The sequence below is a fragment of the Mobula hypostoma genome, chromosome 9 (assembly GCF_963921235.1).
Source record: "Mobula hypostoma chromosome 9, sMobHyp1.1, whole genome shotgun sequence".
Taxonomy (NCBI): domain Eukaryota; kingdom Metazoa; phylum Chordata; class Chondrichthyes; order Myliobatiformes; family Myliobatidae; genus Mobula; species Mobula hypostoma.
This window is the reverse complement of record NC_086105.1, coordinates 55,078,552-55,104,915: the sequence shown is the minus strand read 5'-3', so window position 1 is coordinate 55,104,915 and position 26,364 is coordinate 55,078,552. Positions and strand designations below refer to the sequence as shown.

At 45.7% G+C, this 26,364-nt stretch overlaps 1 protein-coding gene across 1 annotated transcript in view; it reads right to left on the bottom strand.

Moving 5' to 3' along the window:
* The window catches only part of LOC134351732 (protein-methionine sulfoxide oxidase mical3a-like), a 298,787-nt gene that overhangs the window by 21,173 nt on the left and 251,250 nt on the right, over positions 1 to 26,364 (bottom strand). The window contains exons 36-40 of the mRNA XM_063058319.1: positions 24,215 to 25,898; positions 22,137 to 22,231; positions 14,417 to 14,524; positions 6,579 to 6,672; positions 4,226 to 4,276 (exon numbers count right to left, since the gene is read on the bottom strand). Coding sequence (XP_062914389.1) covers positions 4,226 to 4,276; positions 6,579 to 6,672; positions 14,417 to 14,524; positions 22,137 to 22,231; positions 24,215 to 25,898 — 2,032 coding nt within the window. The remainder of the gene's footprint in view (positions 1 to 4,225; positions 4,277 to 6,578; positions 6,673 to 14,416; positions 14,525 to 22,136; positions 22,232 to 24,214; positions 25,899 to 26,364) is intronic.

The window sequence follows — 26,364 nt, the reverse complement described above, 5'->3', positions numbered from 1 at the left end:
CCAAGAATTAACTGTGTTATCCTTTCTCTCATTTTTTTAAAACAATGGTACAACTTTACCAGTCTTCCAATCCTTGGTAGTCGGGAAAAATCAAAAAATGGTGATTAGAATCTCTGCATTTTCTCCCATAGTTCTTTAAATAGCCTGGGCTGTAGTTCATCAGGCTCTGTTGATTTGCCCACTTCACAAATGCTAAAGCCCTGAATTCCTTGAACCATTTTGTTAAGTGGCTTCTGTGACTGATTTACCTTTGAAAAACAGTTAATAATGCACTGTCACTCTCAATTTACTAAAATTGTGCATGCCCACAATTAGAAGCTTTACATATTTCTCTCTGTCCTTTTCCATAACTATGCCAAGTCTAACTGAATTAAGTTCACTGTTCATTCCAGTGATGTAAATCCAGCATAGCAACCTCCCACCCCATCAGCTTGGCTTGCTCCATACTAATTATAAAAATTATCTCCTTAGTGCATCGTTTGGAACTCTGACCTTCTATACCCCAGTGCATTCTAAGGTGCAAGAGGAGATACCATCGCCATTGGGTAAGAGGCACCTGACAGTGCAGGTGAGTGGGCAGTCTGAGAGGTGGGGCTACTGTCACTTACAAAGCAATGTTAATTAAAAGCCTTCTTAACTAGTCCGTACTGCCTACACCAGTCAATGTATTTTAACTTTTACCCTGTTCTCTGCACATACAGTACATATGCCCATCCTCTGAAATGCCTTTATGCTATTTGCCTCCACTGCCATAGCAGTGTATTCCCAGCACCCATCACTTTCTGTGTCAAAAAAAATTACCCACACATCTCCTTTGAACTTACCCCCTCTCACGTTAAAAGCATACCCTCTAATTTTTGACATTGCGACTCCGGGAAAAAGATAGTGGCTGTCTAATCTATCTATGCCCCTCATAATCTTACAAACTTCTTTCAGGTTCCCTCTCTGTCTCTGCTGCTTTAGAGAAAATAACCCAAGTCTGTCCAGCCTCTCTGCATATCACATGCGCTCTGATCTACGCAGCAACCTCCTCTTCATCTGCCTACCAAGACGCCTTTCCTTCTTTCTTTTCTCCCATGGTTCACTGTGCTCTCCTACTAAAATTCCTTCTTGCCAACCCTGTACCTTTCTCACTCACCTATCACCTTTGAACTAGTCTCCTCCCTCCACCCCAACCTTTTTATTCTGGTGTCTTTCCCCTTCTTTTCCAGTTCTGAAGAAGGGTGTTGGCTGGAAATGTCAACTGTTTTTTCATTTCCATAGATATTACCCGAATTGCTGAGCTCTTCCATCATTTTGTGCGTGCACCCATGGTCGAATGGCAGAGCATACTTGATGGGCTGAATGGCTTATGATCTTAAGGTGCCGGTGTTGGATGGGGGGCTGGTGTAGCGCAGTGGGGTCGGGGTATATAACAATGGGGTCTTGTGCATGTGCCTCTGACAAAACAGTGCCAGTCATGTCAAGACTGGTCATACCTCCCATCTGGTGAGACGCAACTCTTCCCTCTGTAATCACCATTGGGATCAGTTCATTACACTCTGGGACACAGAGCATTGTCTAGAAGTCCGTGTTGGCCACATCTGCAGCCTCCTGGGTTAGGGACGACTGTACTGATGAGACCAGTGCGTTGATTCTTTGCCAGAATGAGTTGCATGGTCATGAATGACTGAGATGTTAGACCAGCTCACCTTTTGTGATGAAAGCCACTCCTCTCTGGTTTGGTCCTCCAAAACGTGCAACCCACTGTTGTGTTCTTTAAGCCCTTCCCATTGTATCCCCTGCCTCTCACCTCTGCTGCCAGCTCTTGGTGAAAGGCACTACATGACTACACAACACTAGCAGTGGAAGTGGGGTCAGGAGCAGAGTGGGGAACAGGGTCTGGATGGTGGGAACAGAGATCGGGCCTATCCAGATAGCATGGAAAGCTGTTCTACAGGGGATTGGGAGCAGCCATGGACAGGAGGACATTCAACAGGCAGAGATTCAGGGAACGAAAGGTCAAGGGGAAGGTAAGCAAGGAGGAGGCAGTGGGCAAGGGTATCTGTGCCTGTACGCATGCCCGAGACCCTGCAGCTGTGTGTACAAGGGTATTGAGAGGAGCCTCTCAGCACACAGCACAGTCTGATTCCCCCATTGTACAGAGCTCCGCGCTGCTGGATTGAGGCCCTCGTGTGTTTAGCACATCCAGATTCCTCTCCTTCTGTCTCAAAAACTGAAGCAAAAACCAGCAGATGCCAGAAATATGAACTAAAAACACAAATCTCAGAAATGGAAGGTCAGGCAGGATCTGTCTCTATCAGAATTTAGGAGTCTTTGACCTAAAGCATTAACTTTCTGTCTGCACAGGTGCTGCCAACCTGCTGAATATTGCTGAGATTTTGCCTTTTTATTTTGTTTTTCTCACCCCGCTTTCACTGCTCTCCAAACTCTCTCACTGTTTCTTCCTTTTACACTGTCTTTTCCCTTCTAGATTTTTTCCCTTAGTTTCCTAGCACTCTGCAAAGTTACTTTAACCTTCCAGGCCTGGTTAAGGCATAAACTGCCTGTACCGTAAGGCCCCATTCTCCCCAGGACTGGCCCCAACATTCCAGGAACCCATAGCTTCGCATTCAGTTGCACTGTCCTCCTATTCAGTGCGACACAGGGAACTGAAGCTTCAATCTGTAATGATTTCTCTAACTTTCTGTAATTACTCACCCCCCCCGCCCTTTTTCCATTTCCCATTCTGGCTCCCTTTTTTACTCTTTCTCTTCTCACCTGCTGGTCACCACCCTCTGATACCTCTCCTCTTTCTCCTTCTTCCATCATCCACTATCCTCACCTAACAGATTCCATCTTCTTTAGCTCTTTACCTTCGCCACCTATCACCTCCCATCTTTTCACTTCATCCTTCTCCCCGACCCACCCAGCTCCCCCTCAGCTCGTCTTACCTATCACCTGTCAGCTTGTACTCCTTCCTGTCCTCCCACCTTCTTATTCTGGCTTCTTCCCTTTCCTTTCCAGTCCTGGTGAAGGGTCTCACCCCAAAACGTCAGCTCTTTATTCCTCTAGGTTGATGCTGCCTGACTTGTGGAGCTCCTCCAGCATTTTGTTTCTGTTACTCTGTATTTCCAGCATCTGCAGAATCACTTGCGTTTAGGAATCTGGAACTTATGAAATTTACTACCTTTCAGGCCCTGATTCTTAAGCCCTTTCCTATCTCTTTAAAACGAGTCTTCAGGGCATTGTCTCTGTCATTACTCATGACAATCGTACCAAAATGGACCAGAATTTCTGCTTGTTTAGCTATCCTTCCCGAAGCTTCTTCAGCCACTCAATGAAATATTTCAACCTGGTATCACATGAAAGCTCACCTTTGACTGCAGCAGTGCCCATCTGCTCCCCCTAGAAGAGAACTTCCGAGCACAATGGCTCCTTTGACCCTTCTCCTTCCCTGCACCTCTGAGCCACAGTCTGGTGGCCTTGTATCAGGTTAGACACCCAGGGGGGAACACTCTCCCCCATCGGTCCACAGAACGGTGGACGTCGAGGAGAGGGAAAGCAACCTGAAGCTTGCATGTGACAGAGGACGTGCACTCCAGCCACATTACTGTTTGTTAGTTTCCATCGCTGCATTAAACTCCTCTACCCAACAACTCACTCGCTTGCTTCGTGCTCTGCAGAAGTGAACAGTTGTGGGGGCAGTTGTCCCTGGGACTGGACTCTGCCCCATGGACTTATTACTTCCTCATTACTGTTAGGCTTCACATCTATCTTGCCAGTTAACATTCTGTCATTTCCCCCTCTCCCATTTGTCACTGCTCGCCCTTCATGGTGTGTCTTCACTCCCCACTCCTCTTTTTTCCTCTGCTATCCACATTCTCCTTCATTCCTCCCCAGTCCAGCCCCAGCCCCCAAAGACAGGAACAGGAACTTATCCACAACTATTATTTATCAGCATGGAACTGGATTCAAACCAAAGCTCTTCCTACCATTTGCTGCTTGATTACATGTTGAATAATTTTTAATCACCGGTTCCAATTTGACCAATTCCCCCTCTGTCTGTCCGAGAATGCTCACCGATATACATGAGCCTGTGCAATATCCAGGGCAAGGAGGCAGATACTCTAACCTCACCCAGCTTAAAAGAGGGTGCAGTCAAAGATGCAAGTGAAGAGAAAGCCGTTAGAGAGGAAGGTGAAGGTTAGCAAGAGTGGGGAAACAGAGCGACAGCCATACGTACCACCCAGATGCAAGTCGAGGATTTCACTGTAACTAGACTCTCCCCAATAGTCTATAATAAGATTAGAAAGAGTTACTGTACAATGCCAGGCAACACGCAGTACAAAACATGCATACACACACCCCCACACACACACAGGAGCTGCTCGAGAGGTAAGCCAGAACCCAAGCTTTCAGCAGGAGCGATGGAGCACCAGCAGGTCTGACCGCGTGGGGTGACACCATCCAGACTCAGTGCTCTGTCATCCCGTGGTAAAACTGTGTTGCCATCCTTGGATTTCTGGTGTGTTCATTTGCAGGCTTACTTTGAGTAGTAGTTTCACTGGGGTAAACCCCCAGGCTGTCAATTGCTTGCCGAATACCCGTTCACCCATCGACTTCTGAGTGAGAAATGGCTAACCTCTTGAGCAGTTTTATTAGACAGGAACTGTGCAGCCATGGAGACAGTAATCGAGTCTGACAAAGTAGGACAGGCCCAACCAGAAACCGATTGATTATCAGAAACCCAATGCTCACTGCTGAGGTAATTTCAGAGAGAGCTGGCTCAGGACAGGACGAGAGATAGCAGTAATAGACAAAACCAGCTGGAGAGATGCCTTTTAACATCCAGCAAATCTAATGGGCTGTTGATGAGTCCGAGCTTATTTTAGGGTGGAGGGAAGGGTTAGAGGAGCCAGTGCAGTAGCTGTAGAGGGCGATAGGAGAGCTCGGTGGGAGGGGGCCATTCACCAGGTTGTCCTAAACTCAGTGGGAATACCAGTCTGATGATGAGCAAAACGGCACCAATTAAAAATTTTGTAAAATGGCAAACAACAAAACTAAAACACAGCAGTTAAATGTTGCTGTTCCCCTCCCCCCTCCACGTGTAGGTGAGATACAGCTCAGGTTGAGGGTTATCAGACACCAGCTGCTCGGTAAGTCATCGTGCTGGGATCTAGGTTATCAACGGCACAGGACCCATTGGTTCTGTGTGTTTAGGAGTTCTGAAGCATGGCTGGTGACAGACTCCAAGCTGCTGAGGTAAGGACTCCAGAACCATATGTGGACAGGATCCTAGGCAATGGGACAGAGTTTGTATTAATCCTTTGGGAGGAAAAAGGAGATGGTGAGAATAGCATTCAGTCCCCATCATTATTTACTCTGAGAGGGCAATGGAACCACACTGATGAGGAGTTCTAGGAATCAGATCCAGCAATGAAATTATAGTGCTAGAATGGTGAGTGAGGGGAGGAATGTACAGTGGAATAGCTCACCTTTGCCACGTCTGTTGTTCAGACTAAGGGAGAGAATGAGAGCTGGGGCAAGGAAACCGTTAACTGCAGGTCAGCCCACAGTAGGTGAGAATGACCTCAGAAGCACGGTGACTGACCCCTGGAGGAAGTACAAAGGTCTCTGGCAGGACACTGGATGACCTTTCACACTCCCCTAGAAAGAGCAAATGACCATGGGCAGACCTGTAGGTGATCGGTGGAGTGTAGAGGTCATCCTGGTCAGCAATTGATGCTCACCCAGGAAGAAGCTGATGGTACAAGGGTTTATATTTGATTTCACTGAGTGAGCAAGTGAAGCTAGAAACGTCTGTATTTGATTCAGAGTGTAGTGACCGAGTTTAACGGGATTATTAAATCTGATGGAGAAGAATGATTTTCAGGCATTTTGAGATTAATCCCAGAATGAATGATTTGGAAAAAAACTGTGATTAGTTCCAGAGAGACCAGTTCTGGAAAGGACTACGGTTAATTCCATTGTAAGTGATCTGGGAAAGATTGTGGTTAACCAGTGATCTAGGAAAGATCATGGTTAATTCCAGAGTGAACTAGGAAAGATCGCGGTTAATCCCAGAGTGATCTCGGAAAGATTGTGGTTAATCCCAGAATGATCTCGGAAAGTTTGTGGTTAATCCCAGAGTGATCTCGGCAAGATCGTGGTTAATCCCAGAGTGATCTCGAAAAGATTGTGGTTAATCCCACAGTGATCTCGGAACATCAAGGTCGTTCTGAGTGCGGGAAGAAGTGCTGAGGAAGGAGGATTCATAAGAGGGACCAACCTTTAGCATTCGATCTCAGCAAGGAGAGAGAGGGAAGGAGCTTCCAGCTTACCTTGCCCACGACTCCTTATTGGCACTGGAAGGAACAAGTGAGCCCAGGGAGCAAAGGGCTGACCCTGGCTGGGAACAGATGAAGCAATAGGATTGGACATCCTGTATATAGCTGTTCAGTCAATGACTGGTGGAAAGGGGCCAACCTCAACATCCTGTCCTCAGATGCCAGCATTACTGGGCCTAAAGAGAAACTACTACTGGATGGTGCTGTACTCCAGCAGTACTGGCGGTGATAAACACAGGGTGGAGGTACCTGCTTCTCCACGGAGAGCTTTCTCCACAGCCACTCCTCTCTCCTCCAGCTGCCTTTGCTTCTCCTCCACCTGCTCGAGCTGTCGTTGAATGATCTGTCAGAGGAAAGGAGTTTATTTAGCTCTTTCACTGGTAATGCAGTGAATCCCCATTCCCCATAAGAACAGAAAGCTGGGCACAAGAGTCAATGGTGCCTGAAGGCAGAACCACAGCCAATCTGTTACCACCTCTACCACAACAGCAATGAGACGTAGAATCCATCACCCAGCTGGCAGTGAGCTGTAGAACCCATTACCCTTCTGGCCGTGAGATGTAGAGTCCATCACCCCCTCGGGCAGTGAGATGTAGAATTCATAATCCTCTTTGGCAGTGAGCTACAGAATTCATAACCCTCATTGGCAGTAGGCTATAAAATCCACAATCCCCTCTGGCAGTGAGCTGCAGAATCCATTACCCTCACTGGCAGTATGCTGGAGAATCCATTACCCCCTCTGACAGTGAAAAATGGAATGTGTAATGTCCTCTGGCAGTGAACATTAAAACCTATCATGCGCTCTGGCAATGAAACACAGAAGTGGTTGTTGCCTATAAAATCAAACAGAAGAGCTCATTATGCATTTTGGCAGCGACCATGAAATCCATTACCCTCTGACAGTGAACCCACGACCCTGTTACCTCCTCTGGCATTGAACAATAGAACCCGCTGTCTTGTTTGAGCAGTGGTCACCCCCCATATGACTTGGGGCCTCAGGACCTCTTACCCACCTCCAGCAGTGAACATTGGAGCTCATTACCCATTCTAGCACTGAACCATCATCCCCTCTGGCAGTGAACTGTAGAGACACTCCCTGCCAGTGGCCATTAGAACTCATTACCCAGCTGAACATTGGTCATTAGAACTGATACCCTTCGGTACAAAGTCCCATCCAACTGCCGGTCAGTGTGCTATATATCCACCATAGCTGTACGATGGCACAGATAACTCGTGGAACACATTAGCTCTGCAGGAGCTAAGACAGTGGAATAGGGAAATGTCTGCTCCTCACAGGCAGGTGCCTTAACAATTATTATCTGGACATCGCAGTGTACATAATCCAAAACACCCCGTGAGTGTACAGTAGAAACTGCTACCTATTCAGAGGATCAAACCACTGGCTTTAACACTCAAGGCAGGCTACCCGAAAACCTGTCACACCTTGGACTGGTTCACTTTAGATCCTGATACATCCCCAGGGAGGACTGGTGTGCAGGAGTACAGAAGTCATAGTGCAGTTATATAACACCACATCTGGAGTATTGTGTATGGTTAGAGAGAGGGGAGTGAGTGAGTGAGTGAGAGAGCGAGAGGAAGGAAAGAGGGAAGGGGAAGGGGGAGAAGGAGGGGGACAAGGAGGGGGAGAAGGAGGGGGAGAAGGAGGGGGAGAAGGAGGGGGAGAAGGAGGGGGAGAAGGAGGGGGAGAAGGAGGGGGAGAAGGAGGGGGAGAAGGAGGGGGAGAAGGAGGGGGAGAAGGAGGGGGAGAAGGAGGGGGAGAAGGAGGGGGAGAAGGAGGGGGAGAAGGAGGGGGAGAGGCCATGCAACTGGAAAGTATTTAGCATTCAACCACAAAAGACTAAAAAGCCCGTAAGAAGGGGGAATGTTGATTTTAAGAGAAATATGGAAAACAAACAATAGGAATTTCAATGATACATAAATAGGAAGTAGTTGGCTCAGTGCAGCATGATGAGAGGATGAAGCTGCTGAGTTAATAACAGGAAACAAAAGAAATGGTAGATATGTTAAAGGAATATTGTATCAGTTTTCATCATGGAAAACAGTGCAAATATCAGTATGGTAACGGACTAATTTCAAATAACAGGAGGAATTTGTAAAATTTCAAAGCACAAGGGATAAGGTATTAGAGAAACACATTTTAGATTTCTGCATGGACAATGAACTGCTGAACATGACCTCACTCTTTTTGCATAACTTTTTTAATTTTCAAAATATATATTTCTTATTGTAATTTATGGTATATTTTATATTTGCAGTGTACTACTGCGGCCAAACAACAAATTTCATGACATATGTCACTGACAATAAACCTGGTTTTTATTCTGACAGAAGATGGGAAACTGGAACATCTTGCTAACAGTAGGTGTTAAACTAACTTCAGTTAGTTGGCAAGATATGTGAGTCAGTAATCAAAGTGGAAATAACTAATCATTTAGGAAAGGTTAATATAATTAAACCTGGTCAAAATAGTTTCATGGAAGGTAAATCATGTATGACGATTCTGCTGCAATTCAGGGAGAGTATAAAGTGATCGGAAAATGACAGGAATCTTGTAGATGTGTGTATTTGCGTTTCCAAAGGGCGTTTGACAAAATGGCACATCATGAGCGGCATGGTAACATAGTGGTTAGCACAATGCTTTACAGTACAGGTGATCTGGGTTCAATTCCTGATGCTGCCTGAAAGGAATTTGTACTCCTCCCTGTGACCACGTGGGTTTCCTCCCACAGACCAACGATGTACGGGTTAGTAGGTTAATTGGTCATTGTAAATTGCCCTGTGACTAGGCTAGGATTAAATTGGAAGATTGCTGGGCGAAATGGCTGGAAGGGCTGGTAGGGAGCCTATTCCGTGCTGTATGTCAACAAACAAAAAAATAAATAAAAGCCCAAAGATTGGAGAAAGTGTGTTAACATGGATTGAAACCTGACTGTCACATAGAGAAATTAGGCTGCTAGGATGTAACCAGTAAAGATCCCCGAAGATCAGCTCTTGCCCCTTATTTGATTACTTTGATCTGGAGGAAGGAGTGAATGATATACAAGGTTTCCTAGTTTGCAGATGATACAGATCAAAGTGGAAGCTCAGTGTTGTGGTGAGGACATTGTGATTCTGCAACATGATATAAAGGGATTGAGTGATTTGGAAAAAATCTGGTTAAGTGGAGTTTCAAAGTGAAGAAGTATGAGATCCTGCACTTTAGTAAGAGGAACTGAAAGGCGGATCATCTGAACAAAGGGAGAGCGCAAGGGAGAGAAGTTCAGGGAGATCAGAGTGCTAATGCATAAAGCACAGAATGTTAGCAGGCAAACTGGCTTATAAGAATAGGGAAGCATTGTTACAATTGGTTCGGCCACCTGAAATAACGTGTATTGTTCTGGACCCCTTCACAACGAAAGGTTAGCAGTCCAAAGGAAATTTGCCAGTCTAATTCCTAGGATGAGAGGGTTGACATTTCAAGACGGGCTAGACAGCTTGAGTCTGTATTTCTTGGAGTTTAGAAGAATCAGCAGTGACTTTATTCAAACTTATAAGATCCAAAGGGAAGTTTGATAAAATAAATGATTTCACCAGCAGGAGGGCCATGATTAAGGTGACATCATCACAATACAAGAGCCGGCTTTTTGAAGTTGAGGTGTGTTAGAGACCATAAGACGTAGGAGCAGAATTAGGGCATTCGGCCCTTTGAGTACTCTGCCACTCCATCATGGCTGATTTATTATTCCTCTCAACCCCATTTCCTACTTTCTCCCCATAATCCTTGATGCCCTAATTAATCAAGAACATATCAACCTCTGCCTTATATATACCCAATGACTTGGCCTGCACAGCTGTCTATGGCATTGAATTCCACAGATTCACCACCCTCTGGCTAAGGAAACGTCTCTTCATCTCTGTTCTAAATGGATGTCCCTCGATTCTGAGCCTATGATCTCTGGTACTAGCCTCCCTCACTATAGGAAACATGCTCTCCACATCCACCCTATTTAGTTTCAATATTCGATAGCTTTCAAGGAGATTTGCCCTCGTTCTTCTGAACTCCAACGAGTACAGGCTCAGAGCCAAACACTCCTCATACGTTAACCCTTTCATTCCTGGGATAATTCTTGCGAACCTCATCTGGACCCTGCCCAATGCCAGCATACCTTTTCTTAAATAAAAGGATAGAAACTGCTCATAATACTCCGTGTGGTCTCACCAGTGCCTTATAAAACTCAGCATTACATCGTTGCTTTTGTATTCTAGTCCTCTTGAAATGAATGCTAACATTGCATTTGCCTTCCTTATCACCAACTCAATCTGCAAACTAACCTTTTGAGCATGCTGCACGAAGACTCCCAAGTCCCTTTGTACCTCTGATTTTTGAATCTTCTCCCCATTTAGAAAATAACCTAAGTCTTCATTCCTTCTGCCAAAGTGCATGACCATGCACTTCCTTGCACTATATTCCATCTGCCATTTCCCAGCCCCTTCTCTCCAAGTCCTTCTGTACTTGGCCACAAAGGCTTCATCTAAATCACTGACAAATAATGTGAAAAGAAGCAGTCCCAACAGTGATTCCAGTGGAACACCACTAGTCACCAGCAGCCACACAGAATAGCTCCCTTTATTCCCATTCTTTGCCTCCTGCCAGTCAGCCAATCTTCTATCCGTGCTAGTACCTTTCCTGTAATACCATGGTCTCTTATCTTGTTAAGCAGCCTCATGTGCAGCACCTTGTCAAAGGCCTTCTGAAAATCTAAACAAACAACATCCACTGACTCTCCTTCGTCTATCCTATGTTATTTCCTCAAAGAATTTCAACACGTTTGTCAAGCGACACTTCTCTTTTAGAAATCCATACTGACTTTATTATGTGCCTCCAAGTACTCCGAAACCTCATCCTTAATAACAGACTCCGGCATCTTCTCAACCACTGAAGTCAGACTAACTGGTCTATAATGTCCTTTTTTCTGCCTCCCTCTCTTCTTAAAAAGTGGAGTGATATTATTCTAGAATTGCTGTTTCCCTAGTGGGCTCAACCACAATCTGCTCTTAAAAAGCTATTTCATAGGTATTTTTCAAATTCTCTCTCTTGGGATCTAGCATTAACCCAATTTTCCCCATCTACCTTCATATTGAAAACCCCCATGATTATTGCAACATTGCTCTTTTTACATGCCTTTTCTATCTCTCAATGTAATTTGTAGCCCACATTCTGGACGCTGTTCAGAGGCATGTATATAAATCCCATCAGTGTCTTTTTATCCTTACAGGTCTTAACTCTACCCACAACGATTCTACAACTTCTGATCCTGTGTCACCTCTTTCTAAGGATTTGATTTCATTTTTTACCAACAGAGTCACCACATCACGCCTGCCTACCTGCCTGCCCTTTTGATACAACGTGTAATGTGTTAAGCTCACAACTATGATTTTCTTTCAGCTATGACTCAAGAGATGCTCACAACATATTACTTTCCAATCCCTAATTGTGCTACAAGATCATCTACCTTATTCCACATACTGCTTGCATTAAAATATGACACCTCCAGTCCTGTATTCATCACCCTTTTTGATTTTGGCCCCCCGTTACACTTTAATTCATCCCACTAACTGCAATTTTGCCCCGTTCTCAGCCTTATCACTCCGGTTCCAGTAGGATATTGGCCCCCTTGGGTTCAGGTGTAACCCATCCTTTTTGTAGGTCATATCTTCTCCAGAAGAGACCTGAATGATCCAGAAATCTGAAACTTTGTCCTGCACCAATTCCTCAGACACGCATTCATCTACTAAATCATCCTCTTCTTACCCTCGCTGGCATGTGGCGCAGGCAGCAATCCAGAGATTAGTACCCTGGAGGTCCTGTTTTTCAGCTATCTGCCTAACTCCTTATATTCTCTTTTAGGAACTCCTCCCTTTTCCCGTCAATATCATTGGTACCAACATGTACCGTGACATCCGTGTCTTTACCCTCTCCGTTTAGACCACCATGGACTCTATGCAAAACATCCCTGACCCTGCCACCTGGGAGGCAACATACCATCCGGGTGTTTCTTTGACATCCACAGAATTACTTTCTGCTCCTCTGTCTATGGAAACCCCCATCACTACTGCACTCCTCTTCTCCCCACTTCCCTTCCGAGCCACAGAGGCAGACTCAGTGCCAGAGACCCGGTCAATGCGGCTTCCCCATTAGGTTGTTTCCCCCATCAATACCCAAAGCGGTATACTTATTATTGAGGGGAACTGCCACAGGGGTACTCTGCACTGGCTACCTATTCTCTTCTCCTCTCTAGATAATCACCCAAGTACCTGCCTCTTGCAACTTAGGGGTGACTACCTCCCTGTGGTTCCTATCTATTGGTTCCTTATTTATTCAAATACGCTGAAGGTCATCAAGGTATAGCTCTAGTTCCTTAACAATAGTCTCTGTGGAGCTGCAGCTCAACACACTTCGTGAAGATGTGGTTATCAAGAAGACTGGAGGTCTCCCAGAGTTCATACATCTCACACAAAGAACATACCACTCCCTCCGGACCCATTCTCAGCACACGCGCTATGTACTAACACAAAAAAAAATAGTAGAACCTTACTTAGAACCCCAGTCTGAACTTGCCCAAGCCTGCTCTCACTTAAACTGGACCATTCTAACACTCACAAAATGCCGGAGGAACTCAGCAGGCCAGGCAGCATCTATGGAAAAGAGTACAGTTGACATTTTGGCCCGAAATGTTGACTGCACTCTTTTCTGTAGATGCTGCCTGGCCTGCTGAATTCCTCTGGCATTTTGTGAGTGGTGCTCGGATTTCCAGCACCTGTAGACTTTCTCTTGTTTGCCACTCTAATACTGCCCACTTGCACAACAGCTGCTCCGCTTACATGTCCTTTCATTTTATTGGCCTCGCACTGATTGCAGTTTGCCAAAAAACAGCTGAAAACACCCAGGTTCTTTTTAAACCTTGTGCTGCGTCACCAATGAATGACTTCTCAAGCTAATTGCAGCCCTTCAAAAAAAGCAGCAAATATGTGCGATTCTCTGTCTCCGACGGTGGTGGTGGCCAGATCACTAGATATATTTAAAGTGGAGACAGATAAATGTTTTTGAAAGGTCGAGGAATTGAAGATTATGGAGATCTGGTACTGACGAGCTGAAGATAGGATAGGTCAGTTGTGATCATATGGAATGGTGACCTACTCCTGCTGATTTTCAAGTGTTCACTGCTCCCTTAGGGCTGTGGAGCACACAGCCCATTCCCCTCTCAGGCTGCGTATTTTATAATGTTTTAGTTTATAAGAGAACCATGGTAGCACAGTGGTTAGTGCGAGGCTATTACAGCTTGGGACTCTGAGTTTTGAGTTCAATCCTGGCACCCTCTGTAAGGAGCGTCCTTCCCATGGAATGTTTGGCTTTTCTCTGGGTCCTCCAGTTTCCTCCTACAATCCAAAGACGTAACTGGTAGGTGAACTGGTCCTTGTGAAATGTCCCTGACTAGGTTAGGGTTACATAGGGGTTGTTGAGGTTGTTGGGCGGTGTGGCTCAAAGGACCAGAAGGGCCTATCCCACACTGTATATCTAAATAAATAACAAATAAATAAATAGCACATAAATTGAAACCAATCACAGTACCTACTGCCCATTAAGCCAGTGAACAATAGAACCTGCTACCATCTCAAGGTACCACCATAGATGCCACCTCAAGGCAATGTACCGTTCATTCCTCTACCACCTCGGGACTGTGTATCATGGAACTCAATTCTCCTGCCGGCCAGTGTGCCACTGAACTAGTTAACGTTTGAGTCCTCACCGTCCCCCTCCTCCTCAGAACCCCATATCCACGGAGAAAGTGGTACATGAAGTTTGTACTTCAGGCACTTGAGGTGTTTTGTGTGGATAACAGAGAAACAAGATAGAGGAAGGTGTTGGCTGGTCTGCAATGGAATCTTTTACATGAACACTAGAATGGCATGAAGGAATGGATTCTGGCTCTGTCCACTCATGTAAGGTTATTGGCTTTGCTTGATGCAAAAATGTTTCTTCTACTTTGGTCATACTAATCGGATGTGGCAACCCATCAGTTACAAACCTGCGCTCTGTGTAGCCTCTTCAACTCTTCCTGCTTGGCCTGTCTCCGGGCTGCCTTTTGGACCCTCCGAGTCAGCTTGGAGTTGAGTTCCTCCTCGGTGTAGGGTTTCTGAAAGAAGAGAGCTGAGTCCTCACTTTTGCTTAACATGAGTATCCTTCCCAGTGAGCCAAGGAACTAATACCGGAAGCGATCAAGTGTGCTCCGCATTTCTAATGGATACAGTTTCAGAGGATCACAGAGACAAAACATGCCACTGGGATCTATAGCCACTGTTAAATCATACCACTGGATCTGTTGTAGGCTAGAATACAGAAAACACAGGTACACTGGATTCATTTGAAGACACACAGACAAAGCAAACTACTAGATCCATGGTGACACAGACAAAAAAAGACTGGATCTACTTGCAGAGCCCACAGACAGAGAACATCACCGGGTGTACCGATCGAATCAACCTCACAATACCTGGAGAATACCAAATCAAGGCACAGGGAGCTCTAATTCAACACAGTGTTACCAGTCAAGCTGGGGTTAATTCATCAGTTGTTTCTCTACATTCTGGTTAGGAAACGAGGCAGAAAGACCTCTGTCATATTTTAGTCATTACTTCCTTAATGTCTTGAGACAACAGCAGTAACACACTAAAAGCTCCTTTAATCTCATACACCGCGGTAAGATTTTCCGGACAGAAGGATAACTATCAACCAATTACATGTGGATATTCAAATGCCAGTTCACCCTTCTCCTCTGCCGTGGATGATTAGGAGGACAGCAGGAGAATGTATGGTGAGAGGAAGAAGGTTGGTAAGAGATGTGCAGAGCTGATTTTGTTTGTTTGTTTTTTACACAGAATGGGGAAGGATGCCTGGAACAGGCTGCCAAAGGTGGTGGTGGTGGAAGCAGCCACAATGGTGGTATTAAGAGGTACTTAGGCACATGACCATGCCGGGAATGGAGGGACAGGTATTGTGTACAGGCAGTTTAATCTGGCATGGTTAGAATAGATTCTGTGGGCTGAAGGGCCTGTTCCTGTGCTATACTGTTCTATATAAAGTTGGAACAATGGGAAAATTGTTGGGTTTGTACCTACTTAGCTTATAAGCCCACATTAATAATGGTATTATTGGATGAACGGGAAGAAATTTGTTCTCTATAGTTTCCAGTACTCCATTAACTCCCAGGCCACTGTCAAATGACTTCATTTAATGAACATAAGCTCCAAGAACGAGCACGAGCCAAGAGGAAGCAGAGCAGATAGCAGTTGTTAATAGTGGGAAACAGGCTGCTTCCAAAAACCTCAAGGAAAACAAAAAAGGAAATGGAGGCAAATGGAAAGCAAAGATAATGACTGGCAGTATATTTAAAGGGAATGGAGAAATATTCCATAGGCTTGAGACCAGAAGGGGGTCATAAGGGGGAGGTGGCCTATGATCAAAAATAAGTTTACTCATGGATGTAGAGGGTGTGGCTAAGGTACTGAGAATTTACAGAGCTCACCACAGGAAAAACAGGTTCCTGAAGTCATGCAAAGACTCAGTGGAAATTCTAGATAGGCTACAAACAAATGGTAACAAGCAGATAACGGAAAGACCCGTTGAAATGGGATAAACTGTTGATTCTGAAATCTGGAGCAGCAAATATTCTGCAGGAGGAACTCAGCAGGTTGAGCAGCATCTGTTGGGGGAAGGGGCGAGTGTAACGTGAAGGGTTAGTGTGCTTCCTGATCAAAAGCCCCTCTCTGTGCTGTTCATCAAAGGATGTAGCAGCTCTTTCCCATTGGTTGCCCTATGTGCCATGGCACCGGTGTAGTTCTGGGTATAAGAATAGCACGTACGAGAGACTCGCTGGATTTTCCTTTGTCTCCAGGGGCTCCTCTTCACAAAGTGCTGAAGAACCAACAGGAAAGTATGCTGCAGATATAGGAGAGCCCACACTTACACTTAGCTAAGTTTCTGTTGAATACTTATGTTGTAGTTGGGTAACTTGGGGAAATGAACAACCTGTCAATTTTGAAGTGTTACTGAATGTTTAGTGTCGTTTTTTTTTAAAACTTAGGGTTGCTGAGGTGAGTACTTGTTTGACCTTGATGTTTGGTCAAATGTTTTACTGTCTATAAATAAATGGTTAATGTGCTTACTCGCAATCAGTGTATGTCTCACTTACCAAACCCACGAACCTGCTTCCCCAACAGTGGGGTGAGGAACTGTCGATGTTTCAGGTCAAGACCTTGCATCAGGACTGAGACGGGGGGGATATATCACCTGGTTCAGATGGAATGCAACCTAGGCTGCTTAGGGAAGTAATGGAGGAATACAGAAACCTTGTAAGGGCACACCTAGGTAAGTACTTTAATGCTTGTTATTCTGTTCTAGTATACAGGGTTTATGCTTCTAAGTAGGTAATTGAAGTCTGTGGCTTTCTGCCTTACTGAGCCGAATCTGCAAGTCTTTCGGTGTAACATAACAAACCATAGCCATAATTTCCCGATCATTCACAAGTTCAGAGGTGCTGCCTGAGGAGTGGCTATTGCACTCCTTGTTCAAAGCAGGATGTAGGGATAAATACAGTAACTACAAATCAGTTAATGTTGCAGTAGGAAAAGTTCAAAGAACAATCAGGGTCAAATTTATCAAGTAATTTGGACACGTGGATTGATAAGAGAAAGCCAGCAAAGGCAAATCACATCAAATTAACATAAGCAAGTTTTGAAGTAACAGATAGTTGATGAGGGAAGTGTGGTTGATGTGGTATGGCCTTCTAAGAGACATCTGTTAAGTGGCACATAATAGGCTTGTGTTCAGGATGAAAGGACTGGATAGATAATTGACAAATGGAGTAGTAGTGAAAGGTTGCTTTTACAGACCGGAGGTAAATGTAGAGTGGAGTTTTCCAGCAGTCTATGTTGGAACTGCTGCATTTATTTATATATTGTATATCGGTGGCAAAGGGACAATTCACACTAAACTTGGGAGAGGGAATGAATTGTGAAGGGTTCTGTAACAGTTTGGAAAGAGATTCAGATAGGCTACTGGTGGCACAGACAGATGGGTGGCAGATGAAATACTATACTAGGAAAAGTGAAAAGTTACATTTTGTTGAGAGTATGAGAAGAGGGAATGTAAACTTGAGGACATTTCTACAAACGTCCATTCAGCCACAACTGTAGTAGTTAAGAAGAAGAAAGAGGTGCATAGCAGGTATGGACATCAAGGAACTAATGAGGTGTTTGAGGAGTATCAGAAATGCAAGAAAACACTTAAGAGGGAAATCAAAAGGGTTAAAAGAAGGCAAGAGTTTGCTCTGGCAGACAAGCTGAAAGAGTGTTCGAGGGCCTTCGACACATATACTATGAGCAAAAGGATAGCATGGGACAAAATTGGTCCACTTGAAGTTCAGCATGGTCATCTATGCATGGAACCAAAAGAAATGGGGGAGATTTTAAATGGATTTTTTGCATCTGTATTTATTTGGGAGATGGACCCAGAGTGTACAGAATTGAGGCAAAGATGTTTGCTGTCTTGAGGCACATGAGGGTGGATCAGTCCCCAAGGCTTGGCGACGTGTTCCCTCAGACCTTGTATGAAGTTACTTCAGAAATTGCAGGGGCCCTGGCAGAAGTACTTAAAATGTCCCTTGCCACTGGTGAAGTGCTGGAGGACTGAAAGATAGCTCATGTTGTTCTATTGTTCAAGAAAGGTTATATGAATTAATCAGGAAACTATAGGCCAGTGAGTCTGACATCAGTAGTGAGTAAATTATTGCTAAGTATTCTAAGGGTCCAGATATATAAATATTTGGATAGGCAGGGTCAGATTAGGGATAATGAACTTGGCTTTGTGTGTGGTAGGTTGTGTCTAACCAATCTTACAGTTTTTCAAGGAGGTTACCTGGAATTTAATGCAGACAAGTGTGAGATGTTCCGCTTTGCAAGGGCAAACCAGGATAGGGCTTACACAGGTAGGGCACTGAGGAGTGTGGTAGGACAGAGTGATCTCAGAAAATAGAGCCAAAATTCCTTGAAAGTAGCATCACAGTTAGATAGGACAGGAAAGAGAGCTTTTGGTACATTGGCCTTTAGAAATCAAAATATTAGCTGTAGGAGTTGGGATGTTATATTGAAGTTGTACAAGATGTAGGTGAGGCCAAATTTGGAGTATTGTGTACAGTTCTGAGCAAACTCAATTGTAACGTTCAAGAGATAGTTGAAAGTATTGGAGAGGAGAGAATTTGTTGGGAAAGGGCAGTGGACTGGGACTAACTGTTCTGCTCTTACATGGAGTCAGTATGGACTTGCTGGGCTGAATGGCCCCCCTCTGTGCTGCACCCATTCTGTGATTCAGCACACTGGTGGGGGAGCCCGTAGGTAACACCTGTGAGAAGACAAGGGCAATGCTGGCATGAGCAAGGCAAAGACTGAAGAGACTAGCAACAACTTGTTCCAGAGGCAAATAAGGGAGTAAAGATGATGAGCGTGAAGAACTAGCGCGGTTCACTGATGACTTTCCAGCTCAGATTAGCTGAGGCCATGATCTCAGCCAGGTTACCCAGTTAAGGCCATCAGCGAATTTTATTGAATTCATGTATTAGTAACAACAGCGAACCTCACCAAGCTGTCCTTAATTCATGCTGACTGCATTGCATAGAAACTGAGCTATATTACTTTAAATGAAATGAAAAGATAATTAAATATTGATGATAAACAGTAAATGAATACCTCTGTGGTCCAAGAATGGGATTAAAAACAGATCTGTATTTCAGTATCATCTTCATGAGTGAAGAAGTGGGAAATAAATGGAGGTTCAGCTGCTTATCCAATGACAGAACTGTAATGCAATACCTACAGAAAGGATTAACTCATAGGCAATGAATTGTTGCTTTGTAAGCATCTTGATGGATTGGGAGATGGAGGTATGGGCAGGTGAACAGTGGAAAACTTGAACTTCACAACTGAGGGGCCTGGGAAGGATGAAAAATTAAACTGTTGATACCTCCAGTCCTTGAAGTGTCCAACTCCTTTCTGAAATAACTCTCCCACCTCCACACTGACCAAATTGACTTATTCTACCCCATAACAAATGAATCCACTTTTCTCCAGTTAGTACTACTGCTACCCACCCATCCGCGACCCCACCACATTCATTCAAGCTCTCCTCTCCCCACTACAAGAGGAACCCATCTGGTTCTCAGAATGACTGCAGTACAGCCATTCAATGTCAGTGGACAGCACTCTACCTTGAATTTGTATGATCTCCTGAATGCCAGAGCATGAGGAACATAGAGAGTCTCAAGGAGGGAGAAAAATAAAACAACTTAGAAAGGAACAGATTGAGAACAGAACACAGTAACAATGATAAACCATCTTCACAATGTGGTGTAATTGCACAAGAAATAACAAACCATACTATAGCTTCAAACTCATGCCTACCTATCAATCAATCCCACTGTGCCTTCACACTCACCAACCAATCCCACCACACCTTCACATTCATCAACCAATCCCACCACACCTTCACACTCATCAACCAATCCCACTGTGCATTCAGGCTCACCAACCAATTTTACTGCACCTTTGCGCTCACCATTTCCACAACGCTTTCACACTCAATAACCAGTCCCACCGTGCCTTCACTCTCACCAACCAATCTCACCGCGCCTTCACACTCATCAACCAATCCCACTGTGCCTTCACGTTCACCAACCAATCCCACTGCATCTTCACAGTCACCAACCAATCCCACTGCACCTTCACACTCACCAACCAATCCCACTGTGCCTTCACACTCACCAACCACTCCCACTGCATCTTCACAGTCACCAACCAATCCCACCGCGACTTCATGCTCACCAATCCCACCGCGCCTTCATGCTCACCAAACATCCCCACAGTGCCTTTACTCTCACCAGCCAATCCCACCGTGTCTTCACACCTACCAAGTGTACCACATCTCATGCTCAACAACCAACCCACCATAACCTCATGATCAAATGCACTGCATCCTCACATTCACTAACTGACCACACTGTGCCTCACGCTCACCAACTAATCCCAATCTCAGCGTCCTCAAGCTCACAAACTGCAGTGTGTCCTCACATTTACCAACCATTCCCAATGTGTGCTCATGCTCACTAACCAATGCCAACCATCACTCTCACCAAACATCACATTGTATCTTTGTGGCCATCAGCCAACACCTAGTTCTCAAGCTTAGACCCTAACACATACACCGACCCCCTTCCTTAATCCTCTTAATCCCATGTACACTTGGCTCCTTTTATATACTAGAATCTGTCTGCTTGCAGTCCCCGCCATGACACTTGGACCTCTGTGTACTTGTACACTTGAACCCTGCAAGGTTGGATGCTGAACCTTGATACTTATACTTCATACTTTACCCCTGTTAACCTGTACATTTCCACTCCTGTATACTTGACTTCTCTAATGCTGAAGAAATGGATTCAAGTACAGAGAACCTTTCGATTGCACCCAAGTACACTGAGATACCTCTATCCATGTACATATTCATCACAGTGCACTTTGCTGGTGTGTCTTGGACTTTTTCTTTGGCTATAAGCTTAAACAATTCCATCCCTGAACCCTTGGACCTCTTGATCTCTGTACCCAAAGCTCTTACACCTCACTGCACTTGGGTCCCGACATGCATATTCCCTTGGACCCAATTAACCCTGTGCAATCTGGCTCCTTTAACCAAATAAACTTGAATGCTTATATACTTCTAACCCTCTACTCGTAAAACTTAATCCAAATCCAGTCATGGTACCACCCACATTCCTGATCCAATTTACAATCCCGATCCCATTTACAATCCCAACCTGAACACTCATCTCAAGAGTGAGCATAATCATGCCTGGTTTGAAAACAGTCCTCGACCAACCTTCCCAAGTGGCTTACTAGGTGAAGTCCCTGACTGACCATTTCATGTACAACATGTATACAGGGTTCCATCAGCCCAGACTACGCAGTTGGATGGATAACCCACAAGTACTTTGCAGATTCATGCCACACAGCTCTGTAGGTGTGAAATTCACCAACAGTCTGTCCTGGTCCAACCACTGATGTCATGGCCAAAAAAGATCACCAATATCTTTACTTGCTTAAAAGACTAAATAAATTCCGCAAGTCTCTGTTGATACTTATCAGTTTTTATCATACATCACAGAAAGCAATCTGTCTGTGTGCATAATGGTTTGGTATGGCAACTGTTCTGCACCTGACTGCTGGAAGCAGCAGAGTTTTAGATATAACTGTGCACATCACATAAATCAGCCTCCCATCTATGGACTCTTATCTACACTTCTCGCTGTCTCAGTAAAGTAGCCAGAATAATCAAAGACTCCACCAACCCTGGAGATTCTCTTCTCTCCCCCCTCACATTGGGCAGAAGATACAAAAGCCTGAATGCACATACTACCAGGCTCAAGGACAGCTTCCATCCCACTGTTATCAGACTCTTGAATGGACTCCTTGTATGTTAAGATAGATACCTGGCCTCACAATCCACATGCACTGCACTATTTTGGTAGCTGTTGCACTTTACTCTGCATTGTTATTGTTTTACTTATTCTAGTTTAATGCTCTGTGTAATAATCTGATCTGATGAACAGCATGTAGAGATGAGCTTTTCACTGTATCTCAGTACACATGACAATAATAAACCAATAGAAATACCACACAAACACACACAAAACAGTGTTGGGGTACCTCTCGCCTGGAGCGCTGTGAGGTCCTCTCGAGTATATCGTCACTGGACAGGTCTGAGTCTTCTGAAAAACTGAGGTGTTGACGAAGCTGAAGTTCTGCAACAAACAACCATGAGAACTATGTTACTGAAACAAGCTGATGAATAAAAGTAGCCACATATGACATGAACACCTAGTGTTAGAATGATGAAACTAAAGGAACTCACATCAAACCCATGACCCTTGTACAGTGGCAAGACTTGAGGTATACCCCATATCACCAGATGGTGATATTAGAAAAAGGATAGAGGATCTCCTTGAAACCCACCAAATATTGAAAGGCCGAGATACAGTGAACATGGATTAGCTCTATTTGTCACATGTACATCGAAACACACAGATTTCGATCAACATCCAGCACATTCCAAGATGTGCTGGGGGCAGCCCGCAAATGTCGCCATGCTTCTGGTGCCAACATAGCATGCCCGCAACGTACTGACATTAACATGGTTGGAACGTGGGAGGAAACCGAAGCACTCAAAGGGATCCCATGCAGTCACGGAGGGGAATGTTCAAACTCCTTACAGACAGCGGCAAGGATCGAACCCTGATTTTACTGTAGGTGTTACAAAGCATTACACTAACTGCTATGCTACTATGCTGCTTGTTGGATATTTCCAATAGCAGGAGAGTCTAGGACCAGAGAGCACAGCCTCAGAATACCAGGATGATCCTTTAGAACAGAGATGAGGAGGAACTTCTTTAGCCAAAGGGTGGTGAATCTGTGGAATTCACTGCCACAGATGGCTGTGGGAAGCCAAGTCATTGGGTATATTTAATGCACAGGTCCATAGGTTCTTCATTAGTAAGGGCATCAAAGGTTACGGGGAGAAGAAAGGATAAAGGGGTTGAAAAGGAAAACAAATACATGGAGCAGACTCAATGGGATGAACGGTCTAAATCTGCTCTTATAGTCTTATACCCCACACTACCAGAGTAGGAGTCTTCATACAGCTTTCTTTCACCCAGCTCATCAGATCTATACTAATAATTCCCAAAGAAACCTCACATATATTACCACATTCATAATTCAATAATGCCTAGAGAAGGCACCCGTATATAGACCCCACCTCATTCCATACGCTGGAGTATATGACCTTCACCTGTATTGCAGTGCTCCTAGAAAGAGCCCAATACTGTCACCTGCTGCCCAGTGACTGAGAAAGGGACTACATATCTCCCCCCAAAGGTGCACAAAAAAAAAGAGGACTGGAAGGCAGCACTGTTGTATAAAAAGTGAAGGAGGATTAGACTGAAAAAATAGTCAGTAGTAAGGGCATAATCAATAATTAATAAACTATTGGAAAAATAGATGAGATTGTATTATGGGTCATTAAGAAGCTCATGATTAATTAAGGACACCTGCATGTTAAGGAAATGTCGGGTTCAACTAATTCAACCGAAATTATGGAAGGTGGAAGCAAGAAGAGTCACTGAGGATTGAAAAGGTTTTGATGCAGTTGCCACACAGCTAGCTTATCAGTAAATCTTATATCCGTGTGGGTTCAAGGGAGAGTGATTGTAGATCCAAAGTTAGCCCAGTGAAAGAAAGTATCAGGGATAGTTGAGAAGCTGTTTCTGGTGGAGTTTTACAGAGCTCAGAAATAAGTCTTTATTTTTTGCACAACGCACACTTAATGCTGGAGGAAGTCAGCAAGTGAGGCAACATCTATGGTGGGGAACAAACAGTTGAGACCTTAGATCAGGACTCTCGGCCTGAAACATCGACTGTTTAGATATGCTGCCTAGACTTGCTGAGTTCCTCCAGTGTTTTGGGTGCATTGCTCTGGCTTTCTAAGATCCGCAGAATCTCTTGTGTTTTTGTTTTTTTGCACTATAGGTCAATGAAGAATGCAGCTGGGAAGGGAAAACACAGCTGATAACTGTGTCACTGAGTACCGTGGTTGGGTGAATCATTGAGTCAGCAGATTGGGAAATGGAGTTAGAGGGAACAAATTGAAGTGTGAGGATATCATGTTGGGGGCAGTGTTTCAGGGTCAGGGAGTGGTACGTTAACCAGGGCCCAGTACTGTTTCCTACCGACTGCAGTGCGCAGGATGTCAGTGCTGCGCTTGGTGCCGGAGTTGGTGGTGTTACTGTTGGAGGGAGAGCCCAGGCAAGCCTTCTCCTCCTTTTTCTTCCTGTCCTTCCTGTAGCTGGAGAAGACGGACCTCCAGATGGACCTGGGCTTGGTGAGTTCTTCGGTCAGGCTGTTCTCGGCCTTTGACTTCTTCTCCTTCTTGCTCTTCCGAGGTGAGAACAGGGAGGCCCTCTTCTTGGTCTTGCCACTTGAGCTCTCAGAGGAGGCCACTGAGCCCTCGTGGCTACCGTCCAGCGCTGGCGCTGGCACCAGCACCGGGCATGGCAGGCTGTCGACCACTGCCTCCTGTTGCTCGTGGCCATTGATTAACCCGGCAGAGGAGAGGGGCGCACTCTCGGTGCCAGTGTCCTGAGCTCTCTGGGGGCGGGCTGAGGCTTCTTCCACCGCCTCCATCTCTTTCATCTTCCTCAGCTCCCTCGCCATGGCATCCCGGAGGGCCTGGCTCTTGACTGACTTTTCCCGAGCCTTCATCCTTTCCTTGGCCACTTCCTTGGCCTCAGGGGAGATCTCGGTCAGTGGCCGACGCTTGGCAGCTGTGGGCACGGCCTCTCCGACCTTCATGCTTTGGATCGGATGCAGCCTGGCAGGTCTCTCCTGCCCGAGAGTGTCCTGGAGGCTGGTCTCAGGCGTCCTCTCATCGAAGGTGTCCTCTACGTCATCTGCAAACGGGATCTCATCAATGCTCTCTGCCAATGACTTCCGGACACTTCCCGGCGCAGGGGTGGACTCTTGCTGGCCTGGCGACTCCTGGGCGAAGCCCTGCTCAGCTGGACGCTTCTTCGTGTCACGGGGCTTCCTCCGGCGTAGGGTGGCTGGTTCTTCGTTGGCAGGGGGCGGGGGAGGTGGGCTGGAGGGAGGGGTCAGCATGGTGTCCGAGTTGTTGAAGCTCTCACTGGCGGCTGTCCTGGTGTTGCTCAAGCTCCCATTCAGGCCCAGGCCGGAGGTGCTGGTCAAGTCTCTCTGGCCGCTGAATGAACTCTTGGGTTCTATCACTGCGGAGGGGCTTGGGGTGAGGGATGGCACTACCTGCTCCTCAACTGAAGGTATGCTTGGTGCCCTGGAGGGTGGAGGAGAACTGGCTGGGTGTTCCTCGAACAGCTCCTCTGGCGTGAAGGACTGGGGAGAGGCAGATCCTGTGGTGGACAGCGTGAAGCTGGTCTCTGAACCGCTGGTTCGCTCCGGGGCACCGACTCTGAGACTCTTCCTCATCTCCGAGCTCCTCAACCAGAATTCACCCACTGGGTCCTTTGCAGCCGGCTTCTCTTCCCCCTGCACTGGACTTGTTGCACTGCTCTTCTTGTCTCTGCCCGGTTCTGCTATGGGGGTGGACGTTAGAATTGTGGGGACTGGCTGGGATTTCACCGGTGACTGGGCGGTGATGGGACTGGCTGCTTCAGGAGACATTAGCGGCTGACAGCAGATGGCTGGAGTGGCTGGACTTTGTGCTGCAGGGGTGGCTGCTGGCTGAGATCTCACTGGCGAACAGGGTGAGGTCAGTTCTGGAAAGAACAGAGGCTGTAGTCGCACTGGAGAGAGGTTGGAAAGAGAGCTGGCGAGTTTTGATGACTGTTCTTCTCTCCTTTCAGAGCAATACGGCTCCACTATGGAGTTGAGCTTGCTGACCTATTCAAGGGGAAAGGAAATAAAAGATGTCAAACTCAGACAGACAACAGACAAGTTGTGAATGCACAGACATGGAGCCAAAAGTTGCCCTTTTACTTTCCATTGAGAGGATAAAGAGGATCCTCCAAGCACTCATCCAGAACCAGCTCTCTCAAAGGCCCACCCTGAACCGGATCTCCCAAACACCCATCCAGAATCAGATCTCCAAAACACCCACCCTGAACCGGATCTCCCAAACACCATCCAGAATCAGATCTCCAAAACACCCACACTGAACCAGCTCTCCCAAAGACCACCCTGAACCGGATCTCCCGAACACCCATCGAGAATCAGATCTCCAAAACACCCACACTGAACCGGCTCTCCCGAAGACCACTCTGAACCGGATCTCCAAAACACCCATCTAGAATCAGATCTCCAAAACACCCACACTGAACCAGCTCTCCCAAAGACCACCCTGAACCGG